This window comes from Pristiophorus japonicus, chromosome X (assembly GCF_044704955.1).
Source record: "Pristiophorus japonicus isolate sPriJap1 chromosome X, sPriJap1.hap1, whole genome shotgun sequence".
Taxonomy (NCBI): domain Eukaryota; kingdom Metazoa; phylum Chordata; class Chondrichthyes; family Pristiophoridae; genus Pristiophorus; species Pristiophorus japonicus.
Window position 1 is genome coordinate 25069928 of NC_092010.1, and position 16342 is coordinate 25086269.

Consider the following 16342-nt stretch of genomic DNA (forward strand, 5'->3'; position numbering starts at 1 on the left):
CGGGCAATGTTCGCCGCCCACGGTCTACCGGACATCTTGGTCAGCGACAATGGCCCGTGCTTCACAAGCACTGAATTCCAGGACTTCACGGCAGGCAATGGAATTAACCATGTTAGAACGGCACCATTCAAGCTGGCCTCAAACGGCCATGCAGAACGAGCAGTGCAGATAATCAAACAGGGGATGCTCAGAATCCAAGGGGGTTCCCGACAAACCCGCTTATCATGCCTCCTGTTGGCCTATAGATCCCGACCACACTCGCTCACAGGGGTTCCACCCGCAGAGCTACTAATGAAAAGGACGCTCAAAACCCGGTTATCCCTTATACACCCCACCATGAAAGAAATTGTCGAGAGCAGGCGCCAGTCACAATTTGACTACCATGACAGGAATGCGAGGGCGCGATGTATTGATGTAAATGATCCTGTTTTTGTCCTCAACTACGCTGCAGGGCCCAAATGATTCGCAGGCACTGTGGTTGCCAAAGAGGTAAATAGGATTCTGGTAGTTAAACTTACCAATGGACAAATCTGCCGCAAACATGTGGATCAAACAAAAAGGAGGTTCAGCAACCCCATAGAAGAAGCAGAGGAAGAATACGATATAGAGTTCACTCCACCACAGGTGATCGAACACCGGAACCAAAGGGAGGAGAGCCCAGTCACTGTGGGCAGTCCGGACAGGCCTGAGGCACTGCAAACAGTAGACACTCAGGCCAGCGCCCAACAACCGGAGCCCCAACTCAGGTGCTCTACAAGGGAGCGTAAACCACCAGAGAGACTCAACCTGTGATCCCAATAAGACTTTGTGGGGGGAGGTGATGTCATGTATTCAACCAGCATTGTAACCCATGTATAAACTGACCTAAGTTGTACACCGTGAGAACACTGACCACTAGGTGGGAGACACTCATAACCTGGACCTTCAGGTATAAAAGGGGAAGCTCCACCCACCTTCATCACTTGAGTGCTAAGGAATAAAGGACAGGTCACAGACTGACCTCTCAAGCATGGGCCTCGTGTGCATTTATACTGTATAGTAAGGACATATCACTTTTTGGCTGTGAAATACCTGGGCTCCTGATGCTGGGGCATAGAACACAATTTGCCTTGTGCTGGGTCAGCATGCAGGCCAGGTATAGCCCACTACATCTGCAGAATAAAGCTTCATCCCCTTGACAATTGGGGGAAGGATTCCCTCTGGTCTTTGCGTGTTCGTAATATTGAAAACGTGGCGAGAAGATTTCCTCCAGTGAGATTTTTAATGGAGTCTAAAACAATAGGTTTACAATTTCACTGGAAGTAGCAACCAGCAGAAAACTCATCTCTCTCCTCTGTGTACCTTAAACTCAGAACCCCTTACTGCACCAGTGTGAACCACTGAGATGCTTAGCTTTGATACCTCAATAAGGAAGAACGAAAGCAAACACTTGATTGCAATAACAGAGGCAGGGTGAGGTGTGCCATCAATACACAGTGATCATTTAGACTCCATCCCAAGGGTGTTCAAAAATGTGTTAAGAAGTGGCAGTTCACCAGTTCAAGGTTCACCAGTTCTAGGATCTAAGGTGTGATGAGACTACATTGCCAGTGGGAAGTGGCACTTGCAGGTAGTGCACACTGGGAAATCGTGAGCACACAGCCTGTGATTTTCCATCCAATGTGGCTCTCTGTAAGTGCCACTGTCCACTGTAAGTGCCAAATTGCAGAATTATCCATTATCAGCACTTTTTGTGATCTTGTTTCAGGAGAATGACCTCCGTGACCTACATTACAACAGTGGCTACACTTCAAATGTAGGTAATTGGCTGTAAAGCGCTTTGGGACATCCTGAGGTCGTGAAATGCAAGTTTTTTCTATCTTTCACTATGCCTCTCTCTTCCTCCTTTTACACTCTGTGCCAGGGGCTGGTTTTTGTAGCATTGCTGGGCTTCACTTTGCAGTGCAGAATGCCAGAAGGTAAATACGTGTGACTTGGCTGCCTGTGTTTACCTCACAGCAGTTGCTGCCCTGAACCTACACCAAGGAATGCAGCAAAATGGGGAGATCCACATGTTTGCAGTTGGCTGTGCTCCTGATCAATGATTGTCATATCGTGCCCCTCCCAACAAAGTCACGCACTGCAGAAGAGTGTGGTTCCGAGGCTTTACCACAATCGCCATCAGATTCTGGCCAACTTTGACAAGATGGCTCCTCAGAGGATAAGCTCTTCTCTTGATGAAGGAGGCATTGGTCTGACTAAACTCAAAATGCCATTTAAAATAGCACCACATGCTTTCAATTGGCTTTTATGAGAATATTTACATTTGGTTGTCGGCCTGCATTAATAGATAAGAAGTAGGGATCTATGGGGACTCTTGTAGCTATGAGACGAGGGAGGGAGGAGCATCTTCAAAGGCAGGACAGCATTAAAACTAAATTCCATTGAAATAAACACTGATGTTCACTTCCACTCTGGAAGAGCTGTGGGCCAGTAAATTCACTAAAACTCCGTCTTGTCTGGAGAATTTAAGAAAATTGTTGACAGTATTTCTTTAAAAAAAAGTATTTCCTGACCTGATCTCTCTCTTTAAATTGCCATGGCTGCTAATTCAGAATCAAGTTTCCAAATAACTTGGAATCTCATCATGTCGTGAAATCTCCATTATCTGCCCTCTTGTTATTCAACTAACAGCCAGAGTTTTTAAAGGATGAAGCTGTGCATGAGGCACCAAAACTACACTTTTGTTATGTTTGCTTATTTGCCTTCAATACCAACAACACGCATTTATTTATATAAGGGAACCAAAATTCAGCCTCCCGATAAGGCCCATTACCGCCCGAAAGCGGCGGCCACGCGGCGGAGTCGAATGGCCGCCAATTTGTAGTCGCATGGACGCCACTCGCGAAATTCTCCCCGCTGGTTTTTCCAGCGGCCCCCACTTCGGCCCCGCTGCTGCTGAAGCCTCCTAAGCGCGTCATCAAAACGCGCACCAGCGATGTCCCACCCCGCAAGCAAAATTCACCTTGGAAAATCTTCCAGCTGCCGCTCGCTGCCCCCGACCGTTTTTTTCTGTCGGTGCACTGTGTTTGCAGTGTGTGTAAAATGGCGGTGCGGCCGCCATTAAAGTGGAGGGCGCACTGCCGCGGCCGCCATCTTATTTTTTTTTTGACGGCCGACTGCCATGTCAGGCTGACAATTATGCTCCCGGGTTGGAGGAGGTTACAGAGGTAGGGAGGGGTGTAGGGCTGGAGGAGGTTACAGAGATAGGGAGGGGTGTAGGAGCTGGAGGAGGTTACAGAGATAGGGAGGGGTGTAGGGCTGGAGGAGGTTACAGAGATAGGGAGGGGTGTAGGGGCTGGGGGAGGTTACAGAGATAGGGAGGGGTATAGATGCTGGGGGAGGTTACAGAGATAGGGAGGGGTGTAGGGGCTGGAGGAGGTTACAGAGATAGGGAGGGGTGTAGGAGCTGGAGGAGGTTACAGGGATAGGGAGTGGTGTGGGGCTGGAGGAGGTTACAGAGATAGGGAGGGGTGTAGGGGCTGGAGGAGGTTACAGAGATAGGGAGGGGTATAGATGCTGGGGGAGGTTACAGAGATAGGGAGGTGTGTAGGGCTGGTGGAAGTTACAGAGATAGGAAGGGTTGCAGGGCTGGAGGAGGTTACAGAGGTAGGGAGGGTTGTAGGGCTGGAGGAGGTTACAGAGATCTCAGAAGGATGTAGGGATGGAGGAGGTTACAGAGATTGGGAGGGTTGGAGGGGGTTACAGAGATAGGGAGGGGTGTAGTGCTGGAGGAGGTTAGAGATCTCAGAGGGTTGTAGGGCTGGAGGGGTTTCAGAGCTAGGGAGGGGTGTAGGGCTGGAGGTTACAGAGATAGGCAGGGGTGGAGGGGTGTAGGGCTGGAGGGGGTTACAGAGCTAGGGAGGGGTGTAGGGGCTGGAGGTTACAGAGAGGGAGGTGCGGGGCTAGACAGGGATTAGAAGACAAGGGTGAGAATTTTAAAGTGGTGGCATTGCCGGGCCGGGAGATAATGTCGGTCAGTGAGCGCAGGTGATGGGTGAACGGGACTTGGTGTAAGTTAGGATAAAGGAAGCAGAGTTTTGGATGAGCTGAAGTTTACAGAGTCGTGGAAGGTGGGAGGCCGGCCAGGAGCGCATTAGACTAGTTGAGTCTGGAGGTACCAAAGGCATGGATGAGGATTTGAGCAGGAGATGAGGGATGGAGATGAGCGATATTACGAAGGTAGAAATAGACGGTCTTAGTGATGGAGATGATATGGGGTTGGAAGCTGAGCTCGGGGTCAAATACCATAATTAATGTATTCCTGTTCCATGCGTAGACCAAAATGTGGAGATTCTCAATTATCTACCAATTTATTATCCAGTAGAGGAGGAGGAATTGCAGGCTAGATCACAGGATAATTACAGATGAAGAAGCCCTTCTTAATTCATCCAACCAAAAAGATCCTATCGCAGCATCTAATCATTTGTTAAATGATTCTAGAGTTTACACTTCCACTGCTCTGTTGGAAGGCCATTTCCACGTGTCAATCCCTTTTGGTGATGTCATCCTTGACTCAGTGGGTAGCACTCTCCCCTCTGAGTCAGAAGGTTGTGGGTTCAAGTCCCTCTCCAGGGACATGAGCACATAAATCCAGGCTGACACTCCCAGTGCAGTGCTGAGGGAGTGCTGTACTGTCGGAGGTGCCATCTTTTGGATGAGATGTTAAACCGAGGCCCCATCTGCTCTCTCAGGTGGATGTAAAAGATCCCATGGCACTACTTGAAGAAGAGCAGTGGAGGTCCAGCCAGTAGTTATCCCTCAACCAACATCATTAAAACAGATGATCTGGTCATGATCACATTGCTGTTTGTGGGAGCTTGCTGTGCGCAAATTGGCTGCCATGTTCCCTACATTACAACAGTGACTACACTCCAAAATAGTACTTCATTAGCTGTAAAGCGCTTGGGACGTCCTGAGTTTTTAAAAGGCTCTATATAAATGCAAATTTCATTTTTCCTCTACTAAAATGTAGCTGAACATCCTCTATCAATGAATTTGCTTTATTTGTTAATTTCATTGAATTTAGTTCTTTCAAAATGATATACACAACTTCTGGACTTTGGTATATCTAAATCACAGATCATGTTACGCTTGATCATTATATGGTCACTATCCCGCCGCTCCAGCGTTGTGATAACTTCAATTTCCTGCACGTTGCCTGTGTCATTAACAAATACCAGGTATGGATGACAACCACCTTAGCTGCATCCTTGATCCACTTGGTCAGGAAGGAATCACGCATTCCATTTACCAACTCTGACTCTAAACTTAGGCTTTCCCATTCAAAGCAAACTGACATATCAGCAAATAATTAGTTTATCAAAGCAAAGTGATATATAAGAATATAATTAACCGAGCTCATGGGGCGCATTTGTACGGAAGCATTTCTCTACAAAAGTATCTTATTTTGACAAATAATGCACACAACGTTTTAAAATGGAAGTTGATTTGTTATATGATATAATTCCACGACTGGGAGCTAAGCTAGTTCACTGGGCTTTACCGACGTTCAATAAAAATTATTTTAAACAGTTAATTCTGCCACCATAAAGACGTAGGCAATCCAGGGTTCAAATTATATTTGAAACAAAAGATTAAAATACAAATACAGGGCACTTCCCTAATGGTTGACCTGAAATCAATTCCATATTGTTGCACACAACTCCACCGACCTTTAATGTCAATGGGTCTTGACATTTTTGTTTCCTTACATAAATTGAAATTTAAAGCAACTTGTTTTATCTTTCTTCCCCCGACCCTCTCCGAATCCCATAAAACTGATAAATTAGTAACACAATCTACCAGTGGTCCTCACTTATGTCGTACCTACCTACTCTTCAGTAGTTTTCTCCGTGTGTCTGTTGGGCCCAGATGTCAGCTCTGGGGCATCACTGGACCCTGATACAAGAGAGAGATTTAAATCGACTTTTCATTTTCGAAATGCAAAGAAAAAGAATTGATCGTTCCGAACAGTTGAAAAATAAATGGGAGCTATTCAAATTTTTATTAGTGCTCTCATTTAGGCCAAATCTGGATTTATCCTGTTTCCTGTACTTTTTTAAGTAAATAATACCAGCTGGGACAGGATAATAGCACCGTGTCCTTGCTCTTGTTAGAGATTCTTTTTGTATTTTAATCCTGACCTCTCTTTATTGTTGCTTAATTTAGTTGTGTTGTGATACTGGTTTACTGCTGAACCTGTATCAACATAAGATCAGAGATCACCGCTTGGTAATGAGCTTGCCTGTCTTAAATTAACCTGAAATTGACGACTACATTTGAAAAGGGATACTACACTTTTGATTCACAGCATATGTGGCCTGAAATAACAGTCGTCTATCATGCACACAGTACTTTGAGATTCCCATTCTCCTGCCCCTTCGTGGTCGCCTGGACCTGTGTGAATAGGGACAGGTCAGGCTGGGAATACTTCACCTTATCTTTCTCGTTGAAATATTATTTACATCGACTGACCACTGCTGAAGTGGTCTGAGTTCAATCCCTGGTCTCGCTCTTCATAAAATATTGCGGTTCCAGTGATCCCCCCCCCCCCCCCCCCCATCCCCCAGTAGTTTCTGTGTAGAGAACAATTTACTGTTGGCTAGTACTGGTGTTTAAATGACCAGCTCACTGGCCTGTGCAATATGAAGTTGGAAGATAGTTTAACTGCAGTCTTGTTTCGAGACTACAATCTGTTAACAAACTATTAGGGGGAGAAATTGGCCTGGTTTGCGACTCCCGTTAGCGCCTGTAGGGGGTGATAACGGGGCTCTAAGGGGTTACCGACCGGACGCGGCGAATTCACCGATGCCCACAAACTTCCCTGGCGGTTTTGCGCTGGCACTGACACTTACCGCCTCGCTCGCTTGCATCCCGGAAATCGTGACATCATCCGGTGCACAGCGCCCCGTTACCGCCCCGGATGTGATATTCGCTCCCGCCCCTGCAACATCGTCGGGCCTCAACAATGGCAGCTACAGGAGACGTTGTCACCTCGGCTGGCCGCTTGAGGGGCGCTAATTAAAGGCAGTGGTGGTCAGGTAGGGCAAAATGTATTTATCTCCCCATTCTGGTGCCTCCTGATTTCCTTAGCCTCTGCGATTGCTCAGCCCTGCACTCTGTTAGAGAGCTTGGGGCTGCAATGCGCATAGCGCAGGTGTCATGGTCCAACGCAGACAGCATGAAAACTCAATCACCCAGAATTGGCCCTTTCCTGTAAGGAAGGGAAGGAGGCTGTACAGACGGCAGCGCTGCACGGGATATTGCTCAACGCTCTGCCGTTACCGCCCCTCTCACTCCCTTTAGCGCTCCAAGGGAAGTGATGGCGCTTGATTTAGCGCTCCACCTCCCTCTTGGAGCGCTAAAGCGGATGTTCCTGTCAGCTGCAAATCCTTTTCGCCCGGCGATATGTTTGTGCTCCCTGAAAAGTTATTGCCCCAAACTGGGTGCTATGCAATTTGTAGCCCAACCTACCTTATTAATAAATAATCACTGAAGATGTTTTGTTGAAAATGACTTGCAAAATTAATTGTCCAGTTTCCTTTGTGCCAGCATCACTGTTTGTTGCATATTTTATTGTGTGTCCGTGTGACTGTGTATATGTGTGACTGTTACTGTGTATGTGTGTGACTATGTATCACCATTACTATGTGCTTGACTGTGTGTGTGTGACAATGACTGTGTGTGTGACTGTGACTGTGTATATGCGTGATTGTGACTTTGTGAGTGACTGTGTGTCACTGTTACTGTGTGTGTGTGTGTGTGTGTGAGAATGACTGTGTGTGTGACTGTATGACTGTATTTATATGACTGACTTTGTGAGTGACTGTGTCACTGTTACTGTGTGTGTGTGTGAGACCGTGACTGAGGCCGGAATCTTCCCAGCCCTGTGAGAGGCGGGTCCACTATCAAAATGGCTCTGATTGATAGCGGGTCGAGATCCCGCTCTGAACCCGCCTCCATGAGCGTTTCTCAGCTGTCAGATGTGCCGTTTGAATAACAGACCCGACAGCAAGCAGCGGGACAGGTAATTAACATCATTAAAAGGTACTTAAATGCTAGTTAAAAGGCTTAAAAGCTGGCACTTACAATTTTACCAACCTTTTGACTGGTTTGCTGTGCCTCGGAGAACACGACAGGTAAGTGGAGTTGGGTTCTCAGTGACTCGCTATTGCTTTGACAGCTGTAGAAGTGGTACAAAAGCTACCATTTCACAGATGTCCACTTTCCAATATCAGAAGCTGAAGCTTTCAAGCTTTGGAAGAGACTTTTGAGCTGTATGCAGTTTGTAAGTGTTTGCAGTGAACTTTCCCTCCATTGTCATCTCCTTGGAGCAACCTCTCTCACCATTGACAGATCGCTTCTGTCATCTCAACCTCACCTGCCATCAATTCCAGCAGCATCGGTGCCCTTGAAACTATCTCACCTTGGTCCTTAGAATCCCACCATGATCAGCCCCAACACCAGCATCACCAACAGCAATACCAACCTTCTCCGCAATCACCTGATGCTGCACAGGACACAGGGCATCAGCACCCGACCACATTGCTGCCCGAGAGGCCAGGGATGGCCTCACCATGGCCACATTTACTTCACTTGAGGCTGTACACCCTGGCTGTCACATGATGCGTCAGGTTGGAACCACCCCACACCAGCTCCATAAAGCATCCCTACAATGCCCAAGCCATTCCTTTCACACTCATCACCATTGTGGGCGGGGGGAACCCTTATGTCTGACCATTTATGGCAACTCACTAAATCACTTCCAAAGGTGCCCACAAATCTGTCCAAGAATGCAAAGTGCTGAAAATAAAGATTTCAATGTTTGACAACACATCAACATAAACTTCACATGAACATTGGCTAAAGGACCCAAGTGCCTACCCTTGTGGGTTGTTCGTTGGTATAATTGGACAAGGATGAGGGTGAGTGTGAGGGGTGGCTAGTGAGATGGGGAAGTGATAATGTAGATAGAGAGAGAGGATGGGTGGAGGTGCAAGGTAAGTTGGTGTGAGTAAGGATGTGCAGGAGTAGGGTAGGGAAGGCCGAGTGATGGGGATGTGATGAGTGGCACAGCAGGATGTGGTTGAATGGTTTTGCAGTAATGTTTTGTGATCTACTGAGATCATTGAAAGGTTTGCACCACTGCAGCCTGGTCCTCCTGACGGCATCCCTGCTTGTGCCCTTCTGTGCAATGTGTAACCGGGCTGCGTTAGTGTCCTGGGGAGGTCTCTTCTGCCCATTGGAAGGGAAGAGAACCTCTCTGCGTGCTGTGACTCACTCCATAAGCATATGGAGGAAGTGATGGGAGAGCCTGGGTGCAGCCATGCACATCTGTGCAGTGCTTTCAGTGTTTGTAGCACCTCAATGCTGTAGAACACTGACAGAGGAACTGTCAAAAAAAAGTTGGGAATGGTCCCTTTAAGGAATTCGGCTGATGACATGTCATCAGATGACGTCATAAGACCCGCTTCCAGTTACTTGGCCGGGCTTAACAAGCCCCAGCCATGGAGGATTGAAGGGAAAGGGCGGGCTGCACTTCGGAGCAGGTTTCCCATGGTGCACCAATACCACCCGCATCGAACTCGCCTCCATTGCCAAAATCCCGGCCTGTGTGTGTGACTGTGACTATGTGTGACTGTTACTGTGTGTGTGTGTTGTTGTGTATGCATGCCTGTTTACTGTGTGATGTCTGTAACACTGTTTGCAACATTGAATGTACCCTTGTACTGTACACACCTTACCGGTACACTAGAGGGTGCTGTTGCTGGAGACCCAGGGGTTGCCTGCACACGGCAGGTAACCCAGTATAAAAAGGAACACACAGCTTGTTGTCAGCACTGAGGAGCTGCTAATAAAAGACTGCAGAGTTTAAGCACCATACCCTGCCTCGTGGAGTCATTACTAAAGGTGCCTACATACACTACATGTGTGACACTGTGTGTGTGTGTGTGTGACTGTGTGCATGACTCTGTGTGTCTGACTCTGTGTGGGTATGTGTGACTGCGACTATGTGTGTGTGACTGTGACTGTGTATAGGTCAGGGATATAAAAGGAGCAGCGTGGTGGCCCCGACCTGCGAGAGACCACCAGCGGCAGGTCGGGGCCATAAAAGGGGCGTCGAGCGGCGACCTGGAGCAGCATGGCGGCCATACCACTGCAAGGTACAGCGCGAGCTGGTACAGGAGGGCAACGGCAGCGAAGAGAATGACTGGATTGGACGTCACCAAAATCCAGGTCGCTGATTGGAGCGTGGGCAGGTACAGCAGGAGCGGCGAGGTCGGGACGAAGGAGCGGCAAGTGATTGTGGAACATGATCGGGGCCCAGGAGAGGCGCGAGTTTGGGGCCCAGAAGAGGCGTGGGCCCAGGGGCAGCACGGGCCCAGCCCACACTACGATATATGTGCGCGCTAGGTCCGTGCAGCAGAGCTGGTTTCCAATCGTCCTGGTTAATCTTTGCCACTGGACCAAGACCTAGCTCTGTCAAGCCCGTGTGGTGGCTGGTGTGCAACGGTCACCCCACGTTAAAAAAATCCACGCACAGGCATCTTCCACCCTTCAGGATGTAGTTCGGGATCTGGAATATTAGGTCCTTCATTGAAACACCTGCGAACTCATCCCTTTTTGGCGTGGAAGCAAGTTATCTTCGATACGAGGGACTGGCTATGATGATGATGACTGTGTATATATGACTATGTGTCTGTATGGCTGCTACTGTGTGTGTGTATGTGCGTGCGTGTGCTTGTGTGTGAGAGACTGTGTGTGTGTAATTGTGTGTGTGAGACTATATGTGGTGTCAAACATTGGAACCTTTATTTTCAACACTTTGCATTCCTGGACAGATTTGTGGGCACCTTTGGAAGTGGCTTAATGAGTCCGTGTATGGTGAGACATAACGGTACCTCCGCCGCCCCCCCTGCAATGGTGATGAGTGTGAAAGGAATGGCTTGGGCATTGTAGGGATGCTTTATGGTGCTGGTGTGGGGTGGTGCCAACCTGGCGCATCATGTGCCAGGGTGTACAGCATCAAGTGAAGTAAATCTGGCCATGGTGAGGCCATCTCTGGCCTCCCAGGCAGCAATGTGGTTGGGTGCTGATGCCCTATGTCCTGTGCAGCATCAGTTGATTGCGGAGAAGATTGGTGGTGGTGTTGGTGCTGCTGGTGTGCCTGGTGCTGCTGGTGTGCCTGGTGATGCTGGCATTTGGGCTGATCATGGTGGAATTCTGAGGACCAAGGTGAGAGGGTATAAAATGCACCAATGCTGATGGAATGAATGGCAGATGAAGTAGAGATGACAGAAGCGATCTGTTAATGGTGGGAGATGTAATGAGGTCAGACTGGATGGAGACTTGTGTAAAGACTTGCAGCATTCTGAATCTGTAGTGGAAATGCAGTTTAGAGAAGCTAGTGGCTAAGGGAACATTTCTCAATCAGCTTGGAGCTTTGACTTGACATTTGAAGCTGTCAACTCATCAGCTGATTCAATGGTGTTATAGCGGAAAGATTTTCCCCTTGGGCAATGGCACCTGTAGCATCAATGTTAGAACGAAATAGGTAATTGTAGTATTAAATGAGTGTGTAAAATCCATGTATAAAGATGGCTACTTGTGGTTTAGCAAAGCCCCAAGGGATGTCAGCCGGCAGAAAAGAGACTGCATTCTTGGTTACTGATAACGGTTGTATTCTCATGCAGAAACACACTACAACTCCGCAGATGTTCCCCAGACGAGACATCCTGGCCCGTAGAACAATACAACTCTGTAACAGGACGAAGATAAGGAGGCTACCCAAAGACAGCACCCAAGGACAGTAAGAAAAGGGGGGGCCTGGACCATGTCACAAGATACATGAGTAATTCCGAGCAACACACCTCTTAGCAACACATCTCTTAGCAACACATGAGCCACTTTACGTTTAGAGACTAACTCTATCTATTGGTCTAATTGAATCTATATATAATCTATAAGCAATATGATTGGATAGTGTCCGGCCAAAATGGGCTGATGTAACTGTAGTAAACTGTTGTAAAACATATAAAAATCCATGAAACCCTTTGTTCGGCGGGGACCCACCAGTTGCTTCATCTCCCCGCCGGCGTAATAAACCGTTTTGATGTATGGACCGACCCTGAGTGACGAGTGATTCTTGGAAGGGTACATTCGCACTAACAAATGGCAAGTGACCTCCCGCCTCAGACAAGGTCTCGGCACAGTGGGTGGGCGACATTTCAAATTCGAAAAGCTGGGGAAAAAGCATTATTAAGTGGCTGTAAACAAGCCACTGATGATTTTAATTGCCTCCCCTGCTGCTGCGTGTTGGTCTGCTCAGCGCTGGCAGACCCGACATTCTGTAAAGGCACGTGGTGGCGGGTTGGCAGCAGGGTCCCGACTCACTGTCAATCAAAAACATTTCCCCACCCAACCCACCACCGATCGTGCCCGCTGACCCCCCAGAAAATCCAGCCCTTTGTTACCCAATTGGACTGTTAGTGAAACGGACCTTTTCCCCATCTCCAATATTTTTATAACTGATAAACAAAAGTGTTCAAAGAACATTTTTTTTTTAAACAATTTATTTTAACACCCCTTTGATTTCTCTCCTGGGTTGCTCGCAGCAGTGTCGTGGAGATTCGTCTTCAATTCCTGGAGACTCCAGGCCAATCCTGGAGGGTTGGCAACCCTACTTGCTCGCCGCCAATGCGGGTCAAAATATCATGGACGCAATTTGTGATCTGTGCTGACAGCGATGAGATACTTCACCACCAGGCCAAACTCGGATATTGACCCCCATCATGGGAGAAGCAGTAGGTTTTGCTGTTTGTGTGAGGTGTGTTATATTTTACACTTTCCTGATTTTTGCTCTCTGCCTTGGTCTCCCTGGGTCCGTGCACCAATTGCCGTCAAAATGATTGGTAGTGGGGGAGGAAGTGAACTTCTCCCAGCTCACTGCTCTGAGCTGATTGTTGGAAGATACATGAGAGAGATGGAGGAATAAATCTCCCTCCAATTTTCCTTTCCTCCATGAAACATGATGCAGCTGTGATTGGGATCTCCCATTACCATCTCGCTAACCAGTGGGAGCAATCTATCAATACTTACCTTTTTATAACCCTTCGTAATCTTGAAGATCTCGATCAGGTCACCCTTTAACCTTCCCAGCTCCAGTAAAACAAGCCTTGGCTTCTTAAATCACTTTTTTATAACTGCAACCTCTCACCCCTGCTAACATCCGAGTGAGTTTCCTCCTTTCCCCTTGCTTTTAAATCCTTTCTATAATACAGTCCAGAATTGTACACAATACTCCAGCTGCAGCCTAACTAAGGTCTTGTACAAGTTCAACATCACCTCCTTGATTTTGCCTCAAGATACAAAACATATCAAAGCTTATCCGAATCCCCTTTTTTTTTTTTACAGAGGGGAGTTACAATTTCCACTAACACATTTTTTCTTTCCAAAGAATTTTCAAAATTATTGTCCGTGTCCCTTCTATAGCTTCCCTAACTTCCCTCAAGAAGTAAACCATCCATACTCTGATGATTTACCATGATTTTTCTTAATTCTCTGTTCCAAAGCAGAACACAAGAATTGACAGGTTATGCACTAAATTCATTGTTGGCACACTGCTCCAAAAGATTGGACACACCTTCCCAAGTGCCTGTATTGGACCCAGCTCTGTGAAATATATACATACGTATTCAGGTATCTACATCTTGGAAGGTTATCCGGGGCAGTTATTGTAGGCTAAGGAAGTCATCCATGCCAGCCATCTTATTTTGCACAGAAGTCAGTATTTTGGACTGAGTGTCCATTCGACCATGTCTTCAGGTTACAATCAGCATGGATTTAAACTTCCCCTTCCATTTGCCCCATGACCCACTGAGTTTTGTTTGTAATGCATATGCTTCACCAGTGTGACTGGTTCCATGGTCAGCAGAATTGGAATCTGGAGGTGAAGTTAATCTCTCTCACTCTCTCTCTTTTTCTCTCTCTGTCTCCGTCTCACTTTTTCTCTTTCTCGCTGTCTTTCTATGTCTCTGTCTCGTTCTGTCGCCACTCTCTTTCTCTCGCTCTGTACCTGTCCCTCTCTCTCTCTCTCTGCCTGTCTGTTTTTCTCTCTCTCTCTCTCTCTCATAAACTCTCTTGTCCTCTCTCTCTTTTCTTCATAGAATCATAGAAGGGTTACAGTAGCACAGAAGGAGGCCACTCACCCCATCAAGCCCGTGCCAGCTCTCTGGAAAAGCCCTTCAACCAGTCCCACTCCCCCGTCCTTTCCCCGTAGCCCTGCAAATTTTTTTTCCTTCAGGTACTTATCCAATTCCCTTTTGAAAGCCACGATTGAGTCTGCCTCCACCACCCTCTCAGGCCGTGCATTCCAGATCCTAACCACTCGCTGCATAAAATTGTTTTTCCTCATGTCGCCTTTGGTTCTTCTGCCAATCACCTTAAATCTGTGTCCTCTGGTTCTCGACCCTTCCCCCAATGGGAACAGTTCCTCTCTATCTACTCTGTCCAGACCCCTCATGATTTTGAACACCTTCATCAAATCTCCTCTCAACCTTCTCTACTGCAAGGAGAACAACCCCAGCTTCTCCAATCTATCCACGTAACTGAAGTCCCTCATCCCTGGAACCATTCTCGTAAATCTTTTCTGCACCCTCTCTAAGGCCTTCACATCCTTCCTAAAGTGCGGTGCCCAGAATTGGACACAGTACTCCAGTTGAGGTCGAACCAGTGTTTTATACAGTTTATCATAACTTCCTTGCTTTTGTACTCTATACCTCTATTTATGAAGTCCAGGATCCCGTAAGCTTTTTAACTGCTTTCTCAACCTGCCCTGCCACCTTCAACGATTTGTGCACATATACCCCCAGGTCTCTCTGTTCATGCACCCCCTTTAGGGTTGTACACGTTAATTTATATTGCCTCTCCTCGTTCTTCCTACCAAAATATCACTTCGCATTTTTCTGCGTTAAATTTCATCTGTCACATATCCGCCCATTCCACTAGCCTTTACTCTTGAAGTCTATCACTATCCTCCTCACTGTTCATGATACTTCCAAGCTTTGTGTCATCTGCAAATTTTGAAGTTGTGCCCTGTACACCCAAGTACAAGTCATTAATATATATATCAAGAAAAGGAGTGGTCCCAGTACCGACCCCTGGGGAACACCACTGTATACCTTCCTCCAGTCCGGAAAACAACCGTTCACCACGACTTTCTGGGGGAGAAATTCGGTCACGCCTCTGTTGCGGCATTAATCCAGGTGGTACTTTTAGAGCCTTGAAAAGGTTTGTGCCTCCCGCCCAGATATTCATCAGAATCGGTTGAAGAGCTGACGGGGCGATAAATCAGCTGTTATACACAAGAGCTGGGGGGGCCATAACAAAAGTTTGGTCGGTACATTTTGCGGACCCATTGCACATGTGCGGAACTCCGAATGAGATCCCGGGAAAAGCACCCATTAAAGTTTTCAAAACCACTTGTTCTCAAGCTGTGCTGTTGTGTCTGTCCGCCGCTGCAAACTGGGAGGCTCACGCACCGTGCTGTGTGTAAACGTTGCACTGACTGTGACCTCCCAGGGAAGTGCTTCCTCATCCCTTTAAGTAGCCGCCAGTTAACGACTCTGCAAGCCTGCACCGACTGTTTTTCCAGACGTTGTTATTGGCGGGCGCTCAATGAGGCGCACGCACCGAATTTACCGACCGGGGCGCGAGTGTAGACATTGTACCAGAAATACGTCAGGATCGGACTAATCGTCAGCAGACAGGCGCTAATGGTTTGTGCCCCCGGTGAGCCTCTAATGGATTTTCCGGCGGGGCGCTAAAAGCTGTGCGCCCGGTCGCTAAGCTCTAACGCTTGCAGCAACGCCCCCTCTGGGCACTAACTGAGGCGTTAGACAACCAAAAATCCAGCCCTCTTGTTTCCTGTCACTGAGCCAATTTCATATCCATGCTGCCACTGTCCCTTTTATTGCATGGACTTCAACTTTGCTGGCAAGCCTATTATGTGGCACTTTATCAAACGCCTTTTTGAAGTCCATGTACACCACATCAACTGTATTGCCCTCATCAACCCTCTCTGTTACCTCATCAAAAAACTCAATCAAGTTAGTTAAACACGATTTGCCTTTACCAAATCCGTGCTGGCTTTCCTTAATTGATCCACACTTACCCAAGTGACTGTTAACTTTGTCCCTGATAATCATTCCCAAAAGCTACCCCACGACCAAGGTTAAACTTTCTATACTCAGCCTGATTCGCACTTGTATTCTCAACCTGACATCTGTCATGTGTGCTTGTT

At 47.4% G+C, this 16342-nt stretch overlaps 1 protein-coding gene across 3 annotated transcripts in view; it reads left to right on the plus strand.

Annotated features, from left to right (window-relative positions):
- The window catches only part of LOC139240931 (myb-related transcription factor, partner of profilin-like), an 18592-nt gene extending 6428 nt beyond the window's left edge, over nt 1-12164 (plus strand). Inside the window, exons 3-4 of one of the 3 annotated variants that reach the window (XM_070869474.1) lie at nt 1748-1799; nt 11736-12164. In XM_070869474.1, coding sequence (XP_070725575.1) covers nt 1748-1755 — 8 coding nt within the window. In that variant the 3' untranslated portion in view covers nt 1756-1799; nt 11736-12164. The remainder of the gene's footprint in view (nt 1-1747; nt 1800-11735) is intronic. The other 2 variants (XM_070869473.1, XM_070869471.1) reach the window with 2 other exon arrangements.
- Nucleotides 12165-16342: the final 4178 nt, after the last annotated feature.